The following is an 18,227-nucleotide window of genomic DNA, read 5'->3' on the forward strand; positions in this document are numbered from 1 at the left end:
CCGACCTTCGTCAAGAACTCTGCACCCAGACAGTCAAAAAAAAAATACTAAAACCTTGGCTATTCAAACAGGCCTTCACAGAAGTATTTTTATTTATTTAACGTTTTTTTTTATACCGGTATTCGTGGGTACATCATATCGGTTTACAGTGAAACTTAACAAAAGGTTACAAAAAACAAGGAAGGGGCGAACAGGGAAGGTCAGGGTACAAAGAACCCTGTGACCTTAAGTAACAAGGAAAAGTGTCTTAATATACAAAGGAAAGGAAATATTCCCCCTTCCCCTAATCATCCCTTTAATTTAATCTTCGTTCACCCTCCCCCCCCCTTTTTTGTCCTTTTCCTCTCCCTTTTGCTATTAATTACTATGCTTATTTATTCCTTGCTGTTAACTTTGTAACACCCGTTTTAATGTTTTCGAGATGTTGCCTCACCATCTTCCTTATATCATCAATGTTTCTTTTGACTCCCTTGTTCTATGTAACCTTTTTAAAGTTATACTCGTTCTATGTAAACCGATGTGATGTGCAAACGAATGTCGGCATATACTAGTTTTAAACAAATAAATAAATGAAATGTGTTTTTGAAAACACACTCATTAAATGTGTTTTTTGTTTTCTTTTAAAATGTATTTTGACCACGTAAGTCAGTCAGACATGGCCTTTCTATATACTGCAAGAAAAGAAATATCATAAATTAATTCCAAGCATCACTATCTTTTCTTTATTGAATATAAGACTATCAAAAAGATTGTTCACCTCATCTTCCTCTCTCCCTCCCTCTGGTCCTATCTGCTAGGGTGGCACGGGTGACAGATAGCAAGCAAGCAGATTTTGTCTCACCATGGGCAGTGGTGATCCATCCGCCTAACACAATGTCCACAGCGACTGCAGTGATGGGAACGCTTTGGTCTCATCATGTTACATTTGTTACACAGCTCCCATAATTCTCTTTCTGGAGAATAGGACACAAACACAATGAAAATTAGGTTAATAAAATGAAAATGTTTAAAAAAAAAAAAAAAAGATCAATTGCGCTAATACTGGCTTATATCTCTCAAAATACCGTGATCTCACTCTCCTTCACCCAACTATGTATAGCAGACAGTAGAGAATCCCAGTGAAAGTCCACTACAAAACCATCTCCTGCCCATCTGCACTCACACAATCTACAAGTTCACATTCATAGTAATAAAAACAAGTTACATCAATAAGGAGACATTTCTGCCTGTTCATTTTCTTTCCATTAGTCCAACCCACACAGGCAGGTTATGTCCCCACACCAGCAAATGAAAGCAGATCAAAATGATTTCTCCAGCGACATCATGCCACTATGTATAGATGGTTCAGCACAATGAGAACTCAGTTTCCCTATGGCAAAGTAGTGAAACAACTACAACAGACAGAAATACATGAGAACATCAATAAGAGCAGTGAAAAAAACGAAAAAAAAAACCAAAAAAATAGGAAATCCTCATGATTCCATTCGCCTGTTACGAACAGATATAAACAAAGCATCAAACAAGGAGATTTGTAATTAAACTTCTGTAAATATACACACAGCAGTACAGAGAACTGAGTTGTACACACCTCGCACGATTCAAAAAAGACCCAACTTCCCGGTGGGGTGGATCGGGAGATGGTTTCCTGGACTGGTGTATCGGGACTAATGGAAAGAAAATTGACAGATACATTTTTCTCCTTTCATGTCTTCCTGCTACACCAGTTCAGTCCATAGAGGTGGGAAGTACCAATGCCCCACTGCCTAGGGAGGGCAGCTTTGCTGACACCAGTATTAGAAGCTGCATCCTCCTCAGCAGAGAGGTCCGATCTGTCATGCATGGTAAAGGAATGTAATGCCGCCTTGCAAATATCTTCAGGAGACACTGCAATAGCTTCTGTCCAAGTCAGACTATGCTCTTGTAGAATGAGCCCAAAAACTTTCAGGAGTCCTTCAACCCTTAAGCAAATATGAAGAAGCTTTAATCCATCTAACAATTGTACCCTTCGAGGTTGTCTCACCCTTGCACGGTCGTCCCCCCCCCCCCCCCCCCCCCCCCCCCCCCCAAGACGACAAACAATCTGATCATTCTTTGGAAGAAATTAGACACGAGGTACTTGATAACACAAAAAAAGTCCAAAAATCTGAGGGATTTATCATCATTCAGCTCTCAAAAATAACGGAAGTGTAATTAACTGACTCAGGTGAGGCAATAATAGTACCTTTGGTAAAAAGGAGGGAACAGGGCAAAAGGAAACAATCAGAGCCAATAAACAAAAAGGAATCCTACAGGACAGTATCTGAATCTATGAAATCTAGCAAGCCGAACAAATGGCCACAAGAAAGGCCTCTTTCAGGGAATGATCCTTCAAAGAATTCTGCTTCAAGGCCATCAACACCAGATTGAGATTCCACCGTGGTACCAAAGGATGAAAGGGAGGATGTAGCTCCACAGCTCCCCGCAAAACCTGACAACATTCGGATGAGCAGCTGACAAGCCACAGATCTTACCCCTGAAACAAGAGATAGCTGCAGTCTGAACCTTTAGGGAATTCAAGGCTAGGCTTTTTTCCAGTCTCTGCTGGAAAAAGCTCAAAATACCAGAGATATCTGAATGCCAAGAATACAAAGCAGTTCCTGCAAAAACCTTCCAACACATGCCATAACCGAAAGTAAGCCAAGGAGGTATAATTCTTATGAGCCTTCAAGAGCGTGGAAATGACAGAAGAACAATAATCCTTCTTCCTTAAGCATGTCCTTTTATAAGCCAACCCATAAGACAGAACGGAGAAGGATCGTCCATGAGACCCGGCCCCTAAACCATGAGACCTCTGGCATTTAAAAGCTGCAAAGTAAAGTCATCCTGAAGTCTCATCAGATCTGAATAACCAGGACTCTATGATCAGTCTGGAGCCACAATAATCTCATGACTGCTCTCCAATTCTGTTTATTTTAAAAATGTATAGATTGCATCTGATGCAGAATTTGGCTAACCAGAGGCCATAAGGGCACATACAGAAGCTTCCCTCATAACCAGAGCTGAACCAAAGGCTAAATATATACTTCCAGCAATGAATGAAGTACTGTAAGAGCTTGGTGTTCTTGTGAGTTGCCATCAGATCCATGTGAAGCCAACACCAGCAACGAATAATTAACTAAAAAACCTCCTAACTCACTTTCCATTCTCTGGATCGAGTATATTTCTGCTTAGAAAGTCTGCTTGCAAGTTTTTGTGTCCGGCAATATGAGCCTTCAACAAGAGCTGCAGATTCTCTTCTGCTCAGATAAAGAGAAGACTGGTCTCTGCCAACACTCCACGATATTTGGTGCAGCCCAGCCTGTTCACATAAGGTACCAAGTAGCACTGTCGGACAGGACCCGGATCGCCTTCCATTGAACTAGGGGAAGAAAATGAAGAAGAGCCAACCGGATGGCCCTGGTCTCCAATTTGTTGATTGACCAAGTCGCTTCCTCTGCAGACCAAACGCCCTGTGATACCTTGTCTAAGCAATGTGTCCCCCAGTCAGACAGGCTCACAACTGTTGTGAACAGAATTTAAGATGAAATAGTCAGACTGACACCCCTCAACAGATTCTGAGGAACCATCCACCACTCGAGACTTTGCCTTACTGCTGCTGGCAGGGCCAGACACAGATTGTAATCCTAGGATTGAAGCAAGCACTGAGACACAAGAAGAGTTTTGAAGAGATCTCCTATGAGCCCTGGCCCAGAGAACTAAGTCCAAAGCAGACACCATGGAACCCAAGAGCTGAAGATAATCCCAAATTCTCAGATTAGGAAGAGCCAGAAACCTGCATGTTTGGAGAATCTTCTCCACCCTTTCTACTATCAGATAGGCTCAGCCCTTCTGAGTAGTGAATCTGGCTCCCATAGACTCTAGGGAATGAGAAGGCACTAGGCTGCTCTTTGCGAAACTGATCACCTAATCCAAGCCTTCTAAACCTTATACCACTCTGCAAGAAGTCTGAATCCCTTCTTAATATGAATTCGCCCAGATTAGTCAGTCGTTCAGATAAAGGCAGCATCTTTCCTCAATGATGCTACCATTACCACCATTAACCTTGGTGAAGACCCACAGAGCTGTGGCCATACTGAAGGGGAACGCCTTGAAATGAAAATGTTCTCCAAGGACCCAAAAACGAAGATACAGCTGATCTTCCTGAGAAATGGGAATATAGAAATGGGCCTCCAACAGATCCAGAGAAGACAAACTTACCCAGACATACTGCCATTAGCACACAATGAAGTGTCTCCTTGTGAAAACGAGAAACCCTGAGGCTGGAGTTCACCCCCTTGAGGTCCAGACTGGGATGTGTCCTTCTTGGGCACCATGAAATAAAAATGAAGTAACAGATACTCCCCTCAACAATTGAAGACGCAACAGGGTCTTGGCCACCATCTTTCACTTTACAGCCGAAGAACAGAGAGAGACCATAAAAGCATCAGTAACCAACGAATGGTACACAAAGGTACACAAATGGGCCATTACAAACTAGCTCCAAATTCCATTGATCCGAGGTTTTGCAAGTCCACTCCTGGTTTAAAAAAAAAACCAAAATAAAAAAAAACAAAACTGTAGACGGCCCCCCCACAAGAAGAATCTACGAATGGACCTGCTGCATTTCATTGAGCAGCCTGACCAGCTGCTAAAGAGGGGACGTAATCAGATTTTATCTTCCAGAAACCTGAAAGGAGTGGTCCCTGTCCCTTGAAGCCTAAGAACCTTTGAAAAAAATAAGAAGCCTGTTTTCCTGACTTATAAACTGCCCTAGTACTGGAGAAAGAATGTGGCTTGTCCTCAGGCAGCCTATGAGGCTCTGGATTTCATAGGTTCTTGACCAGCTGCTCTAGATAGTCTCCAGATAAAAATTCTCCCATTAAAGGGAAGCTTACCTAGCTGAGACTTTGACCAAGAGTCCGCGGCCCAGTTCTGCAGTCAGAGAAGTCTTCCTGGTCACCACAGCTGAAGCTACTGAGCAAAAAGAGACCTTGAAAAGATCATACAAGATACCAGCCAAAAAGGCCGCAGCTGACACTATTCTAGCTACCTCCTAGCTTACTGGCAGCTGCTGCCCTGCAAAAGCGCTCTGACCTCAAAACCCCCACAGATAGAAATTTGAACCACCAGAGATGAAGTAAATAAGTGCTTCAATGGATTTTCTATCTTTCTATCCTGAGGGCCTGATAATTGCTCAGTGATTCACAATCCTCTTCTGGGTTTGTGAATCACCTAGTAACTGCCATGACGAGAGCATACACACAGGGTGTCTGAAAGAAGCGCTTAACTGTGTATGGGGGAAGAAGATACAGCTTCTGCAGCGTTTGCAAACTTTTGAATCCCAACTGGGAAGCCTTCCACTCCTCCAAGACCATCTCCTCTCCCTCAGCATGAAGAGGAAAGGCCTTTGAGAATTTATGCCACCTCCAAATGATGCAATCCCATACAGGGTCTCCTCAATCGCAGCCTCCGCTATTCAGAAGCAGGATACCACCTCATCAATCAGGGCCATCAGCCCTTGTTTACAAAATAGACGGATGACTGAATTATCCTCCCTGTCAGAGACCACCTTCATGGAAGCACCATTAACCGAATCCGAATGGTCACCAAACTCCTCCATATCCTTATCCACACCTGGGGAGGGGAGCGCCAGAGACCCCCACAATGGCATTTATGCACAGCTGGGGCAGCAACCAGAGTCCTGACCACATCAGATATTAAATCTGGGTTTTCACTAGGTTTCTGAATAGTACAGAAGGCCTGGTGCAAAAACCTGACAAACTCTGGGGAAAAAAATCACCATTTGAGGTACTCACGCCTGGGGAGGCCGGGATTAGTGGGGCACCCATGCTCACAAAGAGCAGGAGAACCCATATTTGCCATTACATGAGAAACCCCCCCCCCCCCCCCCACCATGGGGTGAATCAGGAGGCAGTGCAGGAACATGGCTCAAGATGGCCGATGCTCTGGCCAAAACTGTGTCTTCACTGGACTCTGTCCGCAGTACCTCAGTTGATGAAAAGCGCCTGAAGCTGCAGACCCAGCATCAGTGGCTTCTCCCAGCTTTGTCCACAGTAGCCACAAAAATGGCTCCCCCAGCTCAGACTGGAGCCGCAAGCAAAACAACGCCATCAAAGGCAGCCAGTTACCCTCAGAAGACTTGGATCTCTCCCGAGTCTAAGGCTCAAGCTGCTGCTGATCCAATCAGTGACCTTAGGTTCTACTTTCTTTTTGTTTTGTTTGGTATTCAGCATCAAAGGAGGAGTAAGTGTGTGTGTGTGGGGGGGGGGGGGGTGGATGGAGTAAATCAGAAGGATCCTGAGAGGTTGACCCAATAAAGATATAAACACAAAAATAAACCTCCTGCTGAAATGCTCTCTCAAAATCCTTCTCTCTGATTTAAAAAAAAAAAAAAAAAAGTTACCTCCTGGGCTCGACCTAGTTCCTTCAGGTACTGGGAAAAGAAAATTATTACTTACCTGCTAATTTTCGTTCCTGTAGTACCATGGATCAGTCCAGACCGTGGTTATGTCCCCAATCCAGCAGATGGAGTCAGCCCAAAGCTTCGAGGGGGCGTCACCATAAGTACTACTACCCCCTCTGCAGGAGTTCAGTATCGAGAATATCAAAGCCCGAGTAAACAGAAAACCCCTGAATTGGATCAAGTTTAAACAAGACGGCAACAATGAGCCGCTGAATTTAGAACAGAGAGAACTGTACCATCCCACCAACGGATGGGAGGTCACAACTCGTGTCAACCCCCAAGAAAAACAGTCACAGACAGTGAAACGGGGAACACGGGAAAGAACATAGTAGGAGAAGGAGAAGAAGACACTACCATATAACAGGCACCCAAATGCGGTGGGCGTCTGGACTGATCCATGGTACTACAGGAACGAAAATTAGCAGGTAAGTAATAATTTTCTTTTCCCTGTACGTACCTGGATCAGTCCAGACCGTGGGATGTACCCAAGCTTCCCTAACCCGGGTGGGATTCTGCGAGGCCTGCTCGTAGAACCTGTTCGCCAAAGTGTCCATGGACGGACGAGGCGAGGTGTAGCCTGTAGTGTCTCGAGAACGTGTGTAACGATTTCCAGGTGGCCGCTCTACAGATTTCTTGCGAAGATACCGATCGACTCTCCGCCCAGGAGGCCGCCTGAGAGCGTGTAGAATGCGCCACAATACCGGGTGTAGGAGTCCGCCCCGTCCCGATGTAGGAAGCGGCAATGCCGGCCTTCAGCCATCTGGCAATAGTCGTCTTCGAGGCCTGGGATCCCTTCCGGGGACCAGACCAAAGGACGAAGAGATGGTCAGAAGTCCGAAAGTCATTCGTAGCCTCCAGGTAGACCCGCAGAGTGCGCTTGACGTCGAGGAGACGAAGAGCCCGCGGCTCAGACGAAGAGAAAGAAGGCAATTCCACCGTCTGATTCACATGGAAGGCGGACACCACCTTCGGGAGGAAGGAAGGCACCGTACGAAGTGAAACGCCCGAATCGGAGAACCGGAGATAAGGTTCCCGGCAGGACAGAGCCTGCAGCTCCGAAATACGCCGAGCGGAGCATATAGCCACCAGGAACACCGCCTTGAGAGTGAGGTCCTTGATCGTCGCACTCCTCAGTGGTTCAAAAGGAGGTCCCGACATGGAACGTAGTACCAGATTGAGGCTCCAAGAGGGACAAGGATCCCGCAATGGGGGCCGCAAGTGCTTGACACCCTTGAGAAAACGGCCGATGTCCGGGTGCTGTAACAGAGATCCTCCTCCCCGCAGGAGGGAGCCAAGAGCGGCCACTTGAACTCGAAGTGAGTTGTAAGCGAGCCCCTTTTCCACTCCCGCCTGTAGGAACTGGAGAATCTGCGGGACAGACGCCTCCGTGGGTCTTGTGTTCCGGTCGGTACACCACAGTTCGAACACCTTCCAGACTCGCACATAGGCCACCGACGTCGAAGTCTTCCGAGACCGCAGCAGCGTTGACACTACCGCCTCCGGGTACCCCCGTCGGCGGAGGCGGCGCCTCTCAAAAGCCAGGCCGCAAGACAGAAGAGTTCTGCCTGGTCGAAAAATACCGGTCCCTGGTGTAGGAGGCGGGGAAGATGTCCCAGCCGGATGGGTCCGTCGATTACCAGGTGGAGGAGATCCGCAAACCAAGGTCGTCTTGGCCACTCTGGCGCGACGAAGATCACAGGCCCCTGATGAACCTCTATCCGTCGGAGTAGTCTTCCCACCAACGGCCAAGGGGGAAACGCGTATAGGAGCAGATCGGCCGGCCACGGGAGCGCGAGAGCATCTACGCCCCCCGTTCTCTCCGGCGACTGAAGAAGCGAGGCGCTTTGGTGTTCTGGACGGACGCCATGAGATCCAGGTGGGGGGAGCCCCACCGCCGGACGAGCAGTTGCATGGCCGTGTCGGAGAGAGACCACTCTCCGGGATCCAGCCACTGGCGACTGAGGAAGTCCGCCTGGACGTTGTCCACGCCCGCGATGTGCGAGGCCGCCAGGCGGCGCAGATGCCGCTCCGCCCACTGCATCAGCATCGCTGCCTCGAGCGCGACCTGCGGACTGCGAGTGCCGCCCTGACGGTTGATGTAGGCTACCGTAGTCGCGTTGTCCGATAAGATTCTGACTTCCCGATTTCGAAGGAGCGGCAGGAAATGGAGAAGCACCAATCTGACCGCTCTGGTCTCCAGACGATTGATGGACCACTTTGATTCCTCCGCGGACCACGTCCCCTGCGTGGCGCTTCGGTCGCAGACGGCTCCCCAGCCTACGAGACTGGCGTCGGTGGTCACCACCACCCAATTTGGTAGGTCGAGGGACACGCCGCGAGCCAGATTCTCTGGGACCATCCACCAGGCCAAGCTGTTTCTGGCAAACTGGGGCAGCGGAAGTATCACTTGGTAGTCCTGCGAGAGTGGTTTCCAACGGGATAGAAGCGCTCTTTGTAGAGGGCGGAGGTGCGCAAATGCCCAAGGCACCATGTCGATGGTGGAGCCCATCACCCCCAGGAGCTGAAGATAGTTCCAGGAGGAGGGAGCTGGTAATGCAGAGAATCGCTGTATGTGTTCCCGTAGGGCGTGCGCCTTGTCCTGCCGTAGAAAAACCGCGCCCAGACGGGTGTCGAAGGTCGCCCCCAAGAAATCCAAGCGCTGCGAGGGCACGAGGGAGCTCTTGGAGAAGTTCACCACCCAGCCCAGGGACTGCAGAAACTGTATCACCCTGGCTACTGCCGCCTGTCCCTGTGGAAAAGACTTCGCTCGTATGAGCCAATCGTCCAAGTAAGGATGTACTAGAATCCCTTCCTTCCGGAGGGCAGCCGCCACAACTACCATGATCTTGGTAAAGGTGCGCGGGGCCGTTGCTAATCCGAACGGAAGCGCCACAAACTGGAAATGCTGATCCAGGATCTTGAACCGTAGCAGACAATGATGCTCCTGGCGAATGGGAATGTGAAGGTAGGCCTCCGTCAGGTCCAAGGAGGCCAGAAACTCCCCTCGATGTACCGCCGCGATCACCGAACGTAGCGTTTCCATGCGGAACCGGACCACCCGAAGGGATCTGTTGACTTCTTTCAAGTCCAGGATGGGGCGGAAGGAACCGTCTTTCTTCGGTACGACGAAATAGATGGAATAATGGCCCGAGCCCACCTCTCCGGAGGGTACGGGCGTAATGGCGCCTATCTCCCACAGTCTGTCCAGGGTCAGCTGCACTGCCCTTCGCTTGATGGCCGAGCCGCAGGGAGAGAAGATGAACCGTCCCTTCGGAGGGCGGGCAAATTCCAACGCGTAGCCGTGTCCTATGGTGTCCAAAACCCACTGATCCGAGGTGATCCGTGCCCACTCCTCGTAAAAGAACGCCAGCCGTTCCCCGATCTTGGGAACGGCGGAGTGGGCGAGCTGAACATCATTGAGAGGATTTGGGCGAGGGCTGTCCCGCCGTGGAAGCGGCCCGCGCTGGGCGGCGCCCGCGAAAGGAACGGGACCAGGGCTGAGCCCTGGAGGGAGGAGGCCGGGATACCGCCGGCCTGTAACTCCTGTAGCGTCTTTGCGCCCTGGCTCTGGTCCGGGAGGACGAGAACGCCCTGGTGGAGCGATATCTGTCTTCCGGCAGGCGATGGACCGCGTTTTCCCCCAGCGACTTGATTATCTGGTCCAGCTCCTCTCCGAACAGGAACTTACCCCTGAAAGGCAGGGAACCCAGGCTCGACTTGGAGGACGTGTCCGCCGCCCAGTTGCGGAGCCATAGGAGTCGACTCGCCGCCACTACAGAGGCCATGGAGCGGGCGAGGACCCTGAATAGATCGTAGGAGGCATCAGCCCCGTATGCCACTGCGGCTTCGAGTCGGTCCGCCTGGGCGGCCTCCTCGGGAGGCAGCACCTGAGAAGTGAGCAGTAGCTGTACCCAGAGAAGACTAGCCCGCTGGGCAAGAGAGCTACACATCGCCGCCCGCAGTCCCACTGCGGAGACCTCGAAGACCCGCTTGAGGAATACTTCCAACTTGCGATCCTGCGTATCCCGCAGCGCCGCTCCACCCGTCACCGGAATGGTCGTCCTCTTCGTGACCGCCGTCACTGCGGAGTCCACCCTGGGTACCTTGATGAGATCCAGAAAATCTTCCGACAGCGGGTACAGCCTCTCCATGGCTCTGCTGCCCTTTAGCGCAGCTTCCGGGGAATCCCATTCCCTAGTAAGAAGTTGCAGGAACGACTCGTGGATGGGAAATGCCCGCGCCCGCGGGCGCAGCGCCGCCAGGACCAGGTCCCCCTTCTTCGAAGAAGTAACGACAGCGGGCGCGACGGGAGCTGGCGGGTCCGGCGGGGGATCGAGGTCCAACCCCTGAATGATTTGTGGGATTAGGTCATCCAGCTCTTCCCACTGGAAGAGGCGCAGCGTGCGTGGATCCTCTCCCTCTGAAGTAGAATCCCCTTGTCCCGAAACGGCAGGGTCCGATCCCGGGGAAACTGGGTCCGAGCCAGCCCCCCCGAACCCACAGGGAGCCGGACGTGTGCGGGGAGCTGTGGGGCCCCCACGCCCCCCGGAGGGGGGGGGCCGAGGAGAGGGACGAAGGTCGCGGTAGTTTGGGGGGCGGAGGCCCCGTGGGAGCTGCCAGCTCCTGCAGGTACGCTGTGTGCATCAGACGAATAAATTCTGGGGAGAACCCCGGCCTACTCGGGGGAATCTCCGGGGGGGGGGGGGGGGGCCGGAGGGCCCTGCTCCTGTGAGTCCAGCTCCGGATCTTCCTCTGGCAGCAAGTTCGGGGGAGAGTCCCCTGAAGCCTCCCCATCCCCCAGCGCTGTCCGATCTCCCTCGCGGCGCAGCGCGTGCAAAATGGCCGCCGTTCCCGCCAGGAATGGGGGAGGGGCCGGCCCACGCCGCCCGGGCAAGGCTAGCACCGCTGGAAAACGAGTGCGGGGCCCGGACGTGCCTTCCCCCCCTGGGAGGCACCTAGCACAGATGCCCTCCCTGGAAATGCGCGAACCGGGCTCGCCGCAGGCCGAGCAACGCGACGGCCGCGGCATAGCAGGTGCTCAGAAAAACCACCCCCGGCAGCTAAAATCACTCGGTGAGCCTCGGGGCGGAAGGGGGGGGGGCCGCGAAACGGCGCGCCGCTGCGGGGGGGCCCGGACGGCCTGCACAACCCGCCGAGAAAAACAAGCGGCACCGCGGGGGGGCCTGTCCTGGCCTCGCAACCCGCTGAGATCACTCACCCTGCTCCCTGCAGCCCACGAGGCGCGTGCAAGATGGCCGCGGGAGCGAGGGAAATCGCTGGCAGGCCGGGCACACCGGCAGTCTCAATCAGCAAGCTGAAAATAAAACTACAGCCCAGAAAACCAAGAAAAACGACTTACCCCGGCAAGAACACAGGCTCGCGCTGAGGAAACAAAGGAGACAGAGAGGCAGCACAAGGAAGGAGCCCCGCCTCCCCAATTAATCAATTAACTATCTTTTTTTTTTTTTTTTTTTAAATACAACTTGATCCAAGACAAGACAGAGACAGAGAAGAAAGTTCCAACCAAGGGAAAACAGAATAGGTTATAGGAAATCGGGAGCAAGCCCAGATTCCCCTACTCGCATCTGCTGGAGTCAGAAGATACTGAACTCCTGCAGAGGGGGTAGTAGTACTTATGGTGACGCCCCCTCGAAGCTTTGGGCTGACTCCATCTGCTGGATTGGGGACATAACCACGGTCTGGACTGATCCAGGTACGTACAGGGAACCCTTGATAGGGCTCACAGACTGATGCACCAGCGGCCTGGCCCCAAACAGTATTTCAAAAATTCCTGTTGCACCACTAGTTGTCCTACCATCTGCTAGAGGCAGAGAATACTGGGGGTCTCACTGTGCTGCATCACCTGTACATTGTGGCATTATGTCACTGGAGAAATCAATTTGATCTGCCTCCATCTTCTGGTAGGGGGATACAACCCACTTGTGTGGACTGGGTTGATATAGCAGGAAAACAGGAAATCTATATAAAACAGTTAAAACAAATTGTAAAAACAGTAATAAGAGTACAGACTAAAAGAAAAATACATTACGTACTCATGAAACTCAGAAATGTACCTTAACAGTATTTACTTCAGCAGATAGCTTCCAAAGCCTTAGACATCAGCTCAGCTAGGACCTCAGCATTCTCTAAAAGGTCATTAAAAGCCTTCTCAAATAGGTATGCTTTAACTAGCTTACGAAAGTGTACAACCAATTTCAACTTTCAACTCCCCAGGAAGAGAATTCCATAAAAGCAGGCCTACTATCCCAGTCTCTTCCTTGATTCCTCCAAATGAGCCTGTCAGACTGCAGTGACCTCCAACAAATTTTTAGATAAGGAACGCAACATGCTTACAGTTTTGTATAGCCTGCGTACCATATTAAGGCATCTTGGTGCAATTCCATTTATTGACTTAAATTCTAACATAATAATCTTAATTTTCACAAGACAGCAAATTGGCAACCAATATAACTCAAATAAGGCTGGGCTTATATGGTCTCTAACTGGCATTCTGGTCACTAGCCTAGCTGCCGAATTCTAAATAATCTGAAGTGCTCTTAAACTTGAATAAGGGAGCCCTATATATAAAGCATTACAGTAATCAGTCTTAATTAAAGTCTGATTCTGTCAAAAAAGGTTTTATATGTCAAAGCTTATCATAGTTTTTGACATTTTTATTGTGGTCAACAAGATAAAAAAAAGAATCCAACATAAAACCGATTCACGTACTTGGCAGGATAGTGAAATTCTTGTATCATCAAAAGCAAGTTCTCTCAGACTGTCACTTGAAAGAAACCATGCAAAATAAAGTATCTCAGTTTTCTTCACAGAGCCAAATTCATTGTTTGCATGTATCCTTTGATAGCAGTCAAACTATTAGATACATTAAACAAAGAATCAGTCACGCTCGAATGGATAGGAACGCAGAATTGGATATTGTCTGTGCATGGTCAATAATCAACATCTAAATTATCCAAAGCTGACAAACAGGATAAATATAAATATTAAAAAGGGTTGCTGACAATGCCAGTTCTATGGTACTCTGCACTCAAAGACTACTTGGGCACATTTTACCACCACTTTCTGAAATCTGTTAGATAAAAAAAAGAAGAAAACCAGAGTAAAACAGTGGACAAGAGACATACTCCACAATTTCTGAATGAAATATCTAATAAAACAAGAAAGAAAGAAATCCCATTATCAAATTGTCTTCAAAATACTTCAACAGTAGATAACAGTGAAGTTTCCACATTATGGCCTTCTTGAAACCAAAACTGAAAGTCAGCAAAAATTCCGTTTAACAGTGAAGCTGTTAAGAACCACCTTCCAGGATCTTTGCCAGAAATGACAAAGAAGAAATGGGCCACAAATTACTCAAATCTAGATCAGTTCCTACTTTCTTTGAGACCTGTTGCACTGATGCAATCTTCAGAATGTCTAAAACTTGTCCAATACTAGGGATTGGTTAACAGTTCTAGAGAATGAATCATTAATATCTTTCAAGACTTTCAGGACAGCATTTAAACATTTCTTTAAAGGACAATAGGTAGTATTCATGCCACTAATAATTTGGGCAATCTCCTTAGAAGATACAGCATCAAAAGTGTCCCATCTATGATGTTCATCAACACCAACTCTTTATTAACAATCTGATTACTAGAAAATTGAACAGCAAAACTAGCTACTTTGTCATTCTGTCACAACTTTCTGGAAGATGATCCTGACCAATTGTAACAGGAAAAACAGATGTTGCTTTTTCTGAATATTATCTCCTCCCATTAATAGTGGCATTTCCCTGTTTGTGAGAATTTTAAATCAGCAGCTAGGATTTCCACCACACAGCTGTCTTATCTGTCCAGGTCTGAAGTACTGTAATAGTAAAGCAGTCAATGAAATTACTGCATAAACCCAAATTATGGCTGTCTACTTGCAGATTCCTCATCCCTGACACAGAGGCCACATTTTTCTCCTCACACCCAGGTGAATGTTAGTAAAAGTGCAAATGTAATTCTAGCTTTCTACTGGGTTTACTCATATTGGTCCTTTGCAAAATAAAGAAACTGAAAAGGACTATGATCCACTCCCTTGCTCCTGTCTTGCAATATTATCATACACTTCCACTAAAAATCTCATGCATCTGTATGCAAACAATCCTTTTAACAAGCATCCATCATGAACTTCATCCTGTGTGTGCCTTGCACATACATAATGGGATGTGATTGGACACAGTAAGCATTAAGAGCAAGAAGATTACATAAAAAATAGTATTTAGTTTCTTTAAGGAACCAAACTAAAGGAAACTTAAGATGATAGATGCTATGAAGAGAGGAAAATGTTACCACAATTGTGTGCAATCTTTTTTTTTTGCCCATGCCATGCTCCTTCACAGCCATCCCAAGATACAAATTATCTCGTTTGTGAAACTGACTGACTGAATTTGGAGGGATTAATCTTTTTCTAACAAATTCTGTACTCATGAAAGTGCTAAATTGAGAGCACAGAAAACCTAAGGCCTCCCTATCTATCCTCAGGAAAGATACGGTACAGGCAATGGCAGTGAAAGCGTCCCTGCCAATGTGCCTCATCCCTGCTCGGCAGGTACCACCAAAGGACAGAGTAAATCATTTTATCGTAACATCTACAATTTCCTAAAAGCAATGTATTTATTTTCTAGAGATGAGGCTGACAATGTTTATGCTGGATGCTCCCTCTTGCCAGTTTCCCAAGGGGAGAGAGAAACAGCAGCAATTGTGAATGAAGAGGGCTTAATTTGAGGCAGGAGAAAGTAATGGCTCAAAGGGAAAGAAAATAACAAAATGGAAACACAAGTACCTGTATGTGGGATCTTTGGGCTATCTGGTAACTTTCCAGGATCAGCGGTGGAAGCCCTCAGTAATGAGGTCACACAAAAAAGAGACGTCAAATAGTAAACTGAAACGAAAAGAGAGAACATCATTTATTGCTAGAAAAAGGGAAGGTTAACTCTCGAGCTAGTGTCAGATATTGCACTGCAGAACCATGGATAACAGAGGCTAGATCCATTTATACACAGAATTTTTGAATGGTTATAGTCAGATGATACATATGGCAAATCATAATGCAGGGTACATTCTGGATTTTGTTTTTCAACCTAGGATGTTGAAATTATGCCTTGTTTTATTGCACATTCAGGAACCATCGGTAAGGGATTGTAGTTGGGAGATTTCCAGGAGAAAGGTTAGGACTTTTTGATGTTTAATTGTACTGCTAATGGGAGCTGATTCAGTGTCAAACTTTAGACCAATCTCAAACCTTCCAACACTTGGAGAAAAGTGTTATATCACAGATCAATGTGTTTCCAGAGAGGGATGAGGTTTTACATGAGCAGTGGTATGGATTCCTGAGAAATCATGGGTCTGAAACATTACTGTGAGCTGGAACATGGTCATACAGGGTTGTTAGTACAACTGGATATTTCATCTGCTTTCGACACCTTGATAGGTTGTTGTACCAGCTGGGAGAGATTGATCTGGAAGGTGTAGTATTAGCCTGGTTTTGTTCTTTTTTTATAAGGGAGAAAATAGCAGGTTTGAATGGAAGAAAACGGCTCAAGTTCGAAAGATTTAGTATCAGGGTTTACACAAGGGCCATGTTTTGGTATTGTTCAATATTTATCTACGACCGCTGAACAATGTTTTTGTTTCATTGGGTTTAAATTATTTTTTTGTATGTGGATGATATCCAGTTCTACCGTCCTAGTGAAACAGCTGGGGTTTTGCCTGTTTTATTTCAGCAGTGTACGGTTGCAGTTAATGAGTGGTTAATTATGAATGAGTTGCTGCTTTTTTTATATATATATAGATATATTTATATATGTTTATTTTAAGTTTTCATGAAAATTACATAGTTGAAAAGCATTTGCTATTTAACGTATCTCAATACTCCCTCCCCATTCCAATTCCCCCAATATCCTCCCCCCTTCCCCAGGTACATCTCAACACTGAGTAGGAATATTGGGGCAGATTTTAAAAAGCATTTACATGCGTAAATCTGGGTTTTACGCATGTAAATGCACTTTACTTGAGTAAGTGGGCTTTTGAAAATTGCTACAATATATGCCATTGAATCGTCCATAGGATTTATTCGCATAAGTGCACTTTATGTGAGTAAATGGCTTTTGAAAATTGCTACAATAGTAGTTACATTTATGCGCGTAACTCCTTTGAAAATTACCCCCAAAAAGTATAACCTGGAAGATAATAAGCTCCAAAGCTTTTCTCGGTGTATTAAATCAGGGCAAGGAGCACACTGTGAGGTAGATCTTAAATAAGTTCGCACGCGCGAACAAAAGTATGCCGGATTTTATAAGATACGTGCATATCTTATAAAATCCGGGGGTCGGTGCGCGCAAGGCTGCGCAAAATCGGCAGCCTGCGCGCGCCGAGCCGCGCAGCCTGCCTCCGTTCCCTCCGAGGCCGCTTCGAAATCGGAGCGGCCTCGGAGGGAACTTTCCTTCCGCGTCCCCCCACCTTCCCCTCCCTTCCCCTATCTACCCCACCCCCCAGCCCTACCTAAATCCCCCCCCTACCTTTGTTGTGCAAGTTACGACTGCTTGAAGCAGTCGTAACTTGCGCACACGCCTTGGCATCTCCTGGCACAGGCCGCAGTGCTGGGAGACTCGGGACCGCCCTCCAGGCCCGCCCCCCGGATCCGCCCCTTTTACGAAGCGCCGGGACTTACGCGCGTCCCGGGGCTTTGCGCGCGCCGGCGCCCTATGCAAAATAGGCGCGCGAGTGCCCAGGGCTTTTAAAATTTAGCTCTGTGTGCTTTTGCATTTAAGGACAAAACTTATGCTTGCCATATCTCCAAAAGTAGAGCATATTTAGCCAGTGAAGTATGACATGCAGTCAGTTGTTTAAAAACTGCCATCTCATGGAATTTCAGATTCCAGTATGTGAAAGGAGGTCTCTCAATCTCTGTCCACTACTCCAAGATAGATTTTTTTCGCCAATAAAAATACTTTCCACAAAAACAAATGTTGTGGTTTTGTGGATGAAGAGGAAATTGCATCCATACATTCAAACAAACAAAGATGAGAGGAGTCCGGTATGGCAACATGGAGTAATTATAACCCAAATAGGCCAATATATCTTTCCAGAATGGTCTTATAACAGCAGAGTCCTAGAAACAGTGAAAAAGGGTTCCTGGAGCAATTCCACATTTAGTATAGTTGTCAGTACACATAAGTTGGCCTTAAAAGCCTAAACAGCAGATATGAACATACGTCTGAAAAATTTAAATGTACCTCTCGGAAAGAGCAAGTTTGCTTACTGTAAACAGTGTTTTCCGTAGATAGCAGATGAATTAGCCATGCTGACCCCGTCCGCCTCCCTAGACAGTTCTAGCATGCCTATCTTGCTTTGAATCTGCCTGAGGAGCCTGAGGTGATCCTGTCAGGATACAGGAGGGAGGGAGTAGTACCTAGCTAAAGACTTTACTAGACTTGAGAGCTATGCCACTTAGTGGTACGGAGGACATACCCATACAGCATGGCTAATTCATCTGCTATCTACGGAAAACACTGTTTATGGTAAGCAAACTCACTCATGCTCCTCAGGCAGATTCAAAGCAAGGCAGGCATGCTAGAACTGTCTAGGGAGGCGGACGGGGTCAGCATGGCTAATTCATCTGCTATCTACAGAAAATACTGTTTACGGTAAGCAAAACTTGCTCTTTTCATGTAGAT

General features: G+C 47.7%; 1 protein-coding gene across 4 annotated transcripts in view; it reads right to left on the reverse strand.

Annotated features, from left to right (window-relative positions):
* Positions 1-15,424, reverse strand: part of ZDHHC21 (zinc finger DHHC-type containing 21) — a 98,618-nt gene extending 83,194 nt beyond the window's left edge. For 3 of the 4 annotated variants that reach the window (XM_029605688.1, XM_029605707.1, XM_029605698.1), the window contains exons 1-2: positions 15,335-15,424; positions 842-953 (exon numbers count right to left, since the gene is read on the reverse strand). In XM_029605688.1, coding sequence (XP_029461548.1) covers positions 842-918 — 77 coding nt within the window. In that variant the 5' untranslated portion in view covers positions 919-953; positions 15,335-15,424. Of the gene's footprint in view, positions 1-757; positions 954-15,334 lie in introns of those variants that run through there. The other variant, XM_029605717.1, reaches the window with a different exon arrangement.
* Between the last annotated feature and the right edge of the window lie 2,803 nt (positions 15,425-18,227).

Source organism: Rhinatrema bivittatum, chromosome 1 (genome assembly GCF_901001135.1).
Source record: "Rhinatrema bivittatum chromosome 1, aRhiBiv1.1, whole genome shotgun sequence".
NCBI lineage: Eukaryota > Metazoa > Chordata > Amphibia > Gymnophiona > Rhinatrematidae > Rhinatrema > Rhinatrema bivittatum.